Source organism: Pteropus vampyrus, unplaced genomic scaffold, assembly GCF_000151845.1.
Source record: "Pteropus vampyrus isolate Shadow unplaced genomic scaffold, Pvam_2.0 Scaffold356, whole genome shotgun sequence".
Lineage (NCBI taxonomy): Eukaryota > Metazoa > Chordata > Mammalia > Chiroptera > Pteropodidae > Pteropus > Pteropus vampyrus.
The window spans coordinates 344,718-354,978 of NW_011889137.1; the positions used below are offsets into that span (position 1 = coordinate 344,718).

General features: G+C 45.5%; 1 protein-coding gene across 1 annotated transcript in view; it reads right to left on the reverse strand.

The window, feature by feature from the left end:
• The window catches only part of DPY19L3 (dpy-19 like C-mannosyltransferase 3), a 40,610-nt gene that overhangs the window by 24,346 nt on the left and 6,003 nt on the right, over nucleotides 1-10,261 (reverse strand). The window contains exons 3-7 of the mRNA XM_023522703.1: nucleotides 8,068-8,158; nucleotides 5,345-5,466; nucleotides 4,684-4,829; nucleotides 3,159-3,282; nucleotides 2,490-2,627 (exon numbers count right to left, since the gene is read on the reverse strand). Coding sequence (XP_023378471.1) covers nucleotides 2,490-2,627; nucleotides 3,159-3,282; nucleotides 4,684-4,829; nucleotides 5,345-5,466; nucleotides 8,068-8,158 — 621 coding nt within the window. The remainder of the gene's footprint in view (nucleotides 1-2,489; nucleotides 2,628-3,158; nucleotides 3,283-4,683; nucleotides 4,830-5,344; nucleotides 5,467-8,067; nucleotides 8,159-10,261) is intronic.

Below are 10,261 nucleotides of genomic sequence, written 5' to 3' on the forward strand. Positions count from 1 at the left end.
GTTTATACCTAAGTAGTTTATTCTTTTTGACATTTTCCTTCTAGAAAGCATTTGTATCTTTTGTTCCCTTTCCTATTAGGGTGTACATGTGTTTTTCATTGATTTGCAGGACCTCTGAGAAGAACAACTCATTCACAAATGTATTTGAAAAAATAAACCATCGTTTTGTTTCCCTTTGTTTGGGTTATGGTGCCTTTGGATGCTGGCAGTTCTTTCTATATTGGCTGGGCGTACTTCTAGAAAAAAAGGCAGTTTGTACTACAAGACTGCATGGTCTGTAAACGTGAGCACACCTTACGTTCAGGGGAACCCTGCTGGTGAGCAGCACTGCACACCAGAACATCCCTGATGGTCACTGGGAAGCCCGATGCGCGGCGGGCTGCCGGCGGCAGTGGGGGTGGCCATTTGGTTGTATCTGGCTGCAGCAGGGCAGTTAACGCCCATGTCTCCTGCCTGACTAGGCTTCTCCTTTTCCGGTCTTTTTGTGGCACTTTTTTTTCCCCCGAGTCCCTTGGTGTTTCCTGGGTGCTGACTTTCCCAGCACCTAGTCTGGTTCACATGAGGCCAAACCAAAGCCTAGGAGCTCACGGCCACGTTTTCCCTCGTCTCGAGGCCTCGAGGCAGACCACCTTCCGTTCTCCACCTCTCAGGCCTCCTGACATTGTTTCAGGCCTGTGGTCCAGGGCCTGTGCCGTGCGTAGTGGGAGACGAGGGAGAAGCGCACCCGCTCCGCCTCGTCTGGGGCCACACGGAGTCCTTTGAGGGTCCCGTTGAGGGTCCGCTCTCACAATCTGGGCACTGACGTGTCACGCCGTTTTCGCAGTGGGCTGGTAAGACTTTATTAACCTCCACATTCTGTCTCTAATGGAGCAACGTATATGCTTGAAAGTACCACTTACTGTTCTGCTCTATTCTAAAAACCTTTGCACATATTTCTGATGGAAAACTTGAGCTTCTGATGAAAAGAGATTTTCCAACATCCATGGAAAGATGCATGAACTCAAGAAGACGGTGCTTGTCACCACATCTGGCTCTGAATCTGTATCACCTTTTCCTGACCCTTCGCCATTCGATGAGGTTAGAGATCAGCAAGTCCCATTTATGAATAAACTAAAGCTCTGAGAAGCTGAAGCACAGGCTGAAGTTTAAAGAGCTAGTTCTTTCCAGAGCAGAGAGCAGCAACTCAGTTTTATGACTTGGGACTCTTTCTTTATAATACTGTTCCGCCTTAAATTCTGATACTTAAGACTACTTCTACTACCAGCCAAGTTCCAGATAGGAAAGTTTAAAATAGTTTAGAACTGAACATGAAGTAAATTAGCTGTGTTCTTCTTTAGTTTCGCATGTGCCAAAACGGTATCTTTTATTGTTTTCTAATTTTAAAAGGAAAAAAAAAAAAAGAAATCTATGTTCATTACAGAAAAATCCAAAAGATCTAAAGAACAAAAAATATGAGCACATGAACCATGCTGTCTATGTCTTTACTTCCCAGGCTAGATGGTAGACTCCCTGGGGAGGGGGCAGCATCTTGCACAGGCTGCCGCTTTCCGTGGCGCCCACGCTGTCACCGTGAACCTGCTGGGTGCCTGGGATGCTTCCCAGTTCAGATTCTGTCAGTTTCCAAAGACTGTCGCTCACCCTTCGACACGAAGTAAAGCAGGGCGACTCTTCCGTATCAGAGCGTGTCGCTGTCCTGGCTCTGGAGATACCATTTTATTACGTGTGGAAAATATTTACGTTACTGCCACTTCAGAATAGTAACTGAGCAATTTAAAAAACGTAAGTGATACATTAAAACATATTCCTGCACATGGAAAAAAAGCCATTCAATTGAATGACCGCAGCACACAATGAGAAACTAACCAGAGTTTCCCTATAATTGCCTTATTTCACATGTGACCTTCGGTCAGTCAGTCGGGATTGGTTAAATGTTACTATAAAAATTTTATAAAGTGCCACAGAAAACTTGTTACATACTCATCGATTTCCTTGAGGGAAAAAAGGCAACTCATAGAAATACATTTTACGAGAGCTATCTTATATTTTAAAATTTAAGCCATCTCTATAAAGCAGCGGTCTCCAACCTTTCTGAGGCCAAGGACCGGTGCTCCTGTGAGTCTAACGCCTGATGGTCTGAGGTGGAGCTGAGGGGTGACGCCTGCCCTGGGGAGCGGCTGCGAACACAGATGGAGCTTTGCTTGCTCGCCTGCTGCTCACTTCCTGCTATGCGGCCCTGTCCGTAACAGACCACAGACCGGTACCAGTCCGCGTGGCCCAGGGGTCGGGGACCCCTGCCATAAAGGATATTCGTGATCCAAATAAATCCATCTTTTAATGTCAGGTAAGCAGGACAAAAGTTGAGATAGCTGAACTGGGCTGCGTGCCTACTCGGCTCCAAACTGTGTATTTACACGAGAGCCGCGCACGCGCACGCGCATCCCACGACTGCAAACGAGACAGCAGCATCGCCCGCGCGAAGGCGTAGCGCTCACCTTCGAGGCGGGCAGCATGTCCAGGGAGTCCAGTGAGAACAGCACCAGCGCCTGCACCAGCATCACAAACTGATTAAACTGCCACGCCAGACTGAAGAGGAAGGTTGATACGAAAATGGTGAGAAGTGTCAGCCTCTGTGGAAAGAAAACCTTCGTGTCATTTCCATGCCACTGGTAATAAAAAGCCTCACAGACAAGTTTGCTCAAGAGCAGCCGGGATCTAACCAAACAGAAAAGCCATAAACTGTCACTCTGAAAACGCCTGCATTTGTTATTTAAGCTCTAAATAGCCTGAAGTGACGCTTGGCATGTAAACATTCACATACGGTATCTGTACCCGCACTGGAATGGAGGCGGTAATGCACCCGATCACCTCAAAAGCGATGGCTTACAGATTCTGACAGTTTCGCAGAAATTGCCTGTGGGTTTGCTGCAACTATTTAAGGGCAGATCATGTAGAGTACATTTTTAACAACAAAAATGAAAACATTTTCTTTGCAAAGTAGGCAAAGGCTCAGAAAGGAGACTTCGTTTGACTCGAGCTGAAAAACTGGCATGGAATGAGAAGGGCTCGCGTGTGCTGGGACGTGTGCGCTTCCCGCTTCCTGAAGCTTCTTAGGTAAAACTGGACGATGAGAAGACACATGAAGTGTTATAAAAACTCACTTCAGAACGAGGCCGTAAGTTTGGTCTCAGGAAATATGTCACCGCAGCCACCTGGATCGCAAAGAATGGCAGTGCCCAGTTCTCCCTCAGCGGCACAGTGAACTCCACTCTCGTCGTGTCTGTTCTGCACAGGGAAGACACGGTGAGCAAAGCGTCGCTGTCACTGCGGTGACACACGGTCTCCCAGTGTGAACAGCACGTCACGGTAGGTGGCCTCAGATCCCGGTTACAGTTCTCAATAGTGACGCGTCCTCATCACCATCCCCATGACATGAAACGGGGCAGCCTGTCCACAGCCACACGGTCGGCTAAGTGGCAGAGTTGGGGCTCACACCTGAGGGGGGGCTCGTGCCGACGGCCCCGTGGTGTGGCTCTAACTCCAGCATCCTGTGCCCCCCGTGTCCCAAGCACTGTCCACTTGAGCCTTAAATTTTTTGCCAGCTCCTCGCCTCCCTAGAACATGAGCCCTCGAGGACAAGCATGGTTATGTTTCACCTCTGCACACGCTGGACCAAGGAGCCCCCTACCAGGTGGCAAACAAACGTCTTTTACTCACTCTTAACACGGACAATCTGACCTGCCTTTGCTCCTCGCAAGAGGACTATGCTGGATCCAAACATAAGAGGCAGCGTGACAGAGCAGTCTCATGCCTCATGTTGGAATTCTGACCACGGCCCAGCTGCGCATCTGTTTATATAAATATATGTGCTTGTACACACACACACGCAAACACACGCACGCACACACATGTGCACACTCACGCACACACACATGCGCACTCACGCACGCGCACACACACGCACGCGCACACACACGCGCACACACACATACCTTAATGTTTCAAGTTAATCTTTTAAGCTTGAATTTCCTCATCTCTAGGATGGTGGTAAGAGAACCTCCTCTTCAGGGTTGTTAAAAGAATATGCATAACACCTTGCGTAATGTGCTTGGCATATAGTAAGCACTCAATGAGGCTATAATAAAAAGTAATCTGTTTAGGATTATAAAATGAAGTCAACATTAGAACTTGTGTTCAAGTCTCCTTCTCCGTAGTGGTTGCTGACTGTAGGGCAGGCATAAGTCAATGCATTTTGAATGTTTATAAAAAATGATAGCTCATAACGCACCAGTATTTAGAAGTTAATAAAAGGTAATTAAATAACGTAAGAACTTCCTTGCATGTGCGCTGTGCTTTGTGCTTTGCTAATTATGAGCTGCACTCACCCCGTGAAGGCTGATAGTGAAGATATCATTAAACCACTTTACGAGCTGAGCTACGGGGCCGGAGAAATACCGGTCACACCGCAAACTGGTGACGGAACTGGGCTATCCTGGAAGAGTCTCCTGGCTCTCCCTGTCCCCAGCTGGAATCACACAGGAGGCCTTTCTGCCTTACTTAGTGAGACAAACACCAGTCAAGAGAGAACACCCCACACGACGAATGTGGCAGAACAGCTTTCTATGAGCTGGAAGTTAAGTAACTGCATTTCTGCTAAGGGAGAAAGGCAGACTGATTCCAACTCACCTGTTAGTGACATACCAGACAGCTGCTAAGAGTCCTGACAGCCACGTGCCGCTAAGGAGCCAGCTGGTTGTGTAAAGGGCTGTGACATAGATGGCTTGGAGTCCAAACAAGGTGTAAATATAAAAATAAACTGGCTCCAAATATTTCTGTAAAAAGGAACCATAAAAGGTATTTGTTAGGGAAGCCCCGACCTTTCTCCCTGTCATTTAAAAAGTGACAGCCGACAGTCCATACTCAGAAGCCTGACGTTAATCCCAAGCCCCTGGCCTCCCCAGCACAGCGGGGGGCGGTCCTGCGACTCCGGCTCCTGCCTGGCTCTGTCCAGCTCTACCGTACTCACGCTAGAAGGGGTCCCTGCAATTTGCTCATTTTCCAATGTTTTTTATTTTAAAGATATGTGAGGAGTGATTACGCTGAAAATATTCATCAGTTCTACACTGCACAAATATATAAGCCAAGAAGCTTCTATCTGTTCAAAATATCTTATAAAACATAAGTAAAAAGCAAAGCCCGCAATATTCATGAAGAGATTTAGGGTACTGCTGCTTTTATACCAAGCCGGCTGAACATCAGAACAACATATGTGAAACTTTCCACTTAAAATGGCAGATTTTGACTTTCGTCTTCTATGAACAATTCAACGTCACCGAGCACAACGTACCTGTATGGGTAGAACTCTATATAAAATACTGAGAAAAACCTCCTGGTATATATTCATTCGTTGAAGGAGGTTAATTGTCCTCATAGATTCAGTTTTGTTATCATACATTAAGCCATGAAAACCTAAGGTCGATATTTGAAAAATCAGGAAAAAATGATTACAATTAAAATCATTCATTTGAACTATTCACAGAGTCTTCAGTACGTGCAGAGAACATGCTCCTGACGCAGAGGGTATGACACCCTCCAGCAGGCTTCTCACCAGGCAGAGAACCCAGACCCGGGAGCGCCTCGCCTCGGTCAGTGGGGGTCGGACCCGAAGAAGCATTAGATGGCACCCCAGGCTCCAGCAAACCAGAAAGTGGGAAAACCTGATAGATGACTCAGCGTTTTCAACAAAAAGTTACAAGAAAAAAAATGGAAAGGAATCTATAGATTAAAAGAAACACTTAAAGACACACAGCAAATGACTATAACATATGGGTTTTTGGATCTCAAAAACTGTACTAAAAATCTGTAAGACAATCAGGAGAATCCAACAGTGACTGGACATTTGATAGTACGTAATTTTTTCTTTTTCTTTTTTTACTTTTAAATCGTGAAATTAAATATCTCAAATTTAGGCATTAGATATTACTCTTTTAAAAAAGATTTTGTTAAAATATAGCTATGATACAATATTGCATTAGTTTCGGGTGTGTAGCTTAGTTATTCAACATTCATATTCCTGAAGAAGTGGTGGCCATGATAACCGTCTCAGACGGTAAGTAATTTCCGAATCGTGCTACAGTGACAGTAACGCGGCATGCTTATACCAGACAGTTGCCATCCTTCAGAGAGACACACTGATATCCGCACATGAAGCAGGATGTTGTCCCAGAGTTACTCTGTAGTCACCGGCTGGGGACAGGGAGGGGCAGCCAGGTGACGGGGCCAGTCATGAGCTGGTAAGTGCTGCAGTGGGGCGACAAACACGTGGAAACCCGTTACAGGGCTCTCCGTCTACCTTTTCTTTCTTTTTTAAAAAATGTTTGGACTTTTCTAAAAGAAAAATCTTAACAAATGACTTAAGGGAACTGAGTGCACAGTGACACCTGAGGAGAAGGCGCCCAGTTCACCGTCACGGCAGTTTCCCACTCAGCACTCTTGGAGCTCTGACGTCTGGGCCCGACAGTTCTTTGTTGTGGGGACTGTCCTGTGCTTTGCAGGATGTTTAGCAGCACCCCTGCCCTCGACCCGCTAAATCCCAGTAGCACACTCTCTCCCTCCCCCGGCTGTGACAACCAGAACCATCTCTGGACATTCTGACAGTTCCCTAGGGACATGACTGCTTTGAGTCGGAAGCGCTGCCTTAGAGGGTGCTGGAGAAGCAGCTCGTAATCCTGAGAACTGGCCTGGACAGCTGACTCTCACTGTTTACGGCAGTCACGTTCCACGAAGCTGCAGTGCAAACTGACTTAGTGACACTGAACTAGCAGGAAATATGGCATTAGGCTCCTACAAGCCTCTGATAATAAATTTTTAGCAACCGATCAGCACGTGACCTTGATTTACGTGTGTTTCTTTAATATACACGGTTGATTCATTAACGCTAGCTCACAATGGAGGAAGCTCATGGAACATGCGTGTTTGCTCCATGTGCCTTCTTCATGGCCTTCTGTCTCTTGGGACACGAGACAGCACTGAGTGACTGAAAACGCCATGAATACTGCTCTGGGGGTGACTAGTTTTAGCAAGTGGGCAATTAGCAGATATGGAATTCATGAATAACTACATGAGGAAAAACGTCGACGCTTATCCTGCCTCATATCAACTGTACCTCAGGGCGATCAAATAGCTGATGAAGAAAAGGTTTTCTATATAGCAGAGTTCCTGCTAATAATGACAGGAACAACGACGGAATTAAAATGTCCCTTCTGTCACCTTGCTGAAATAATGGATACAGGCAACGATCATCAAACGGCTGCTAAAAGCCTCAAGTTTTGGCTGATGAGTAATTAACCTTATTATGGGTAAATCTGGCTCTCTACACAGAAACCAACTGATTAATTTTTATAGCACAAAAAGAAAGATAAGCAAAATCTCATGTCTCTTAGTGTAATAAAACCAGAAGTACAGAGTGGCAGCTATGAAGGATTCCTGCCCCAAATCTATCTGGATGCAGGCAAAGGCTAGCGGAGGGCAACTCTGTGTCACGTGTCATGTCAAGTGCATCAAGTGTGTATTACACAGGGAGACCCTTTCTGGGGCTTCCATCAGCCGGAGCAAAGCTAAAGAGTGCGAGCTCTACACTTCTGAGAAACAGAAATATGGGGAAATGGCAACTGTGAAATAAAGGACTGTATGAGCACTGGGGACCGCCCCGATGTTCGTCTGCACCATCAAGTGCCTCTGCTTAGACAATGTGCCTTTGAGCTGCAAAGCCCTCTTCCCAAACGATTACGAGACAAATCAGCAGGAAAACCAAGCAACTGCAGACAGATTAATTTTGGGTCGGAGTAGGGCTGAGAGGCAAGGAGAGGGGCATTATATAAAGTGCTGCCTAGCTTTTTATAGAGCAAAACATTTTCATGGATTGACTATGTGAACGGGGAAAGACACGCAAGTTCAAAGAAAACATTATGCAAGTTATACGAAACATTTAACATGCTTCGGTGCACAAGTAGTTTTTGGCTGAGACACTGAGAGAACGCGGCCGACCCCAAGACAGCACACGGCGCTTACCTTCCGTGAGGGTTGGCGCCTGCAGCATCTGCTTGTAGTACGAGTAATACAGTCCACACTCTGTTCGGAAGGAGATTTCTCGCTCCACTTCCTGAAATGAAGTGAGGGCTATGAGTTCACGTGACCTAGTTTTGTTTAGATGTCTGTCACTATAGAAACAGGACACAGAACTCCAACTTAAAAGGAAAAAACAGCTCTGAACATACAGTCTTAAGAAATCTTGGCAAATGAAAACAATACAGGGCTGATAATTGTAGGAATTGGGTGTATATTATAGGGGCTTATTATACTATTCTCTACTTTTGTGGATACTTAAAATTTTCCATAACAAACCATTTTTTAAAATGGAGATATCTAGCTCCACTTAAGTTAATTTTTCAGAGTTAACATTTTTCTTTTATTTCGCACCACCATTTTTACAATATTAGTGAGAAATAAAATTGGATCAGTACAAAAATATCTCCCAAATAAAAAGAACTGTAACTGCCTTAGACACCTGCCTACGAGATGAACAGTTTTCTTTTTACGGTAGGGGTGGGAGGCGTTCCTGGGGAAGGGGCAGGCCTTGCACGTGTGGGCTTTTCTTGCACAGCGGGAAGGCGCTCAGGTAGGAAAATGGATGCAAGGAACTTAAACTGCTTTCACATAAATGCTCCACTTAGAAGAACTGAAGGTGTAGAGCAATAGCTATCAGTCAACGTGGTTGCTGGACGCTTTTATAAAATGTAAAACATTAACATGAAGTATGTAGGCAGCTGGCAATGAGGATGGGGAAGTCTTTCTGGAATAATCCTGTTAATACTCTTAGAGCCTGTATTTCATATATAAATAAAAAACGGTATCAATGCACTAAGAATTATATCTATGTCATCACAGATTCCTTCATACCAGCGTTCAAAAGTCCAGGTCCTAGAATCTGCGACAGTGTCTAAAAGTTGTTTCCTTCTACGCCTTTTCCTGCTACGGCAGCTCCACGCTCCACAAACCCAGCCTCACTGGGGGAGGATGACGAACACGACACGTCTGGCTTTGCAGTGGATAAACTTTTAGTGCATCTTTATTTTTTCCTACCACCGACTCTTTTCAAATAGCAATAAATATTTCATTAAAAGAACCATTTATGCTATTTATCATCAGACTTGGAAATTATTTCTTATACCCCTTAACTATTTTTCCTATCCTTTAAAAATAAGTATTATAAATCAATTCATGAATAAAGCATTGAAGAAATACTCAATTACCTAAGAGTATAAACATGCCATTATTGACCTTGAAAAAACAAACTATTATGTTCTATTGCTGTTAAGTCTTAAAAAAAAAGAGAGGAGGGGTAGGTAGCAAATCTTAAATAATGAGCTTCCTTTTGTACAAAACGAGTTTATCCTGGAAAAATCAAACACTACAAAGAAGGCCGAGTCGGGCTCTGAAATTCACTGTGATCAGCACGTCTGCTCCACGCAAAGGCGGGTGTGGAGCGACAGGACGCGGCGGCTCTGACTCCCACGTCTGCCGCGGAGCCGGGACGCGTCTTCCACAGCGGCAGAGAGCCCTGAGCGGTCACGTTAACCCACTCGCCTTCGGTCTCTGAGAAAAGCGGCTCTCCTGCCTTTGAGAACATAAAACGGAGCTGGTATCACCTACTCTATGTACAAACTCTTACTTGGTCAAGTAACAACAGAGGCTGTGAACTGACGTTAACTGAGCAAATGTTAGCTTTCCTTGGTGCAAAAAAAAAAAAAGAAACCCAAACCATTAAGTTTAGTTACATTCCCTTTCTTCTCTCCAGCTGCCCTGAAATGTTCCAAGCATGGCCGCCCCCAGTGGAACCTTCTAACCCCAACCTTGTACCCCGAAACAGCCTGGAGACCCGCAGCAGTCATGCGCTCGTGGGGGCTTCACAGCCTGCATGGTTCTCAGAATAAAAGGCTGACTCCATCAAGGTGGGAAGGGACAAGCGCTGCTCCAAGCATGAAGGGCAGAAAGCTCCCGTGCCCCACCCCCTCGGCGATGCGCCCAGACTGTGTAAAGAACGGAGGGTCCTATTTAGCGAAAATGCGTTCAAACATGATGAATCGGCAATCTCGGCACCAGCTGTACAGAACCAAATGCTATACTTTATCAGACAGACACTGGCAAGTTTTACATCTGCTTCCTGCTAAGAGAACATCTGCTTTACTCAGTCAAACGCTTTTCC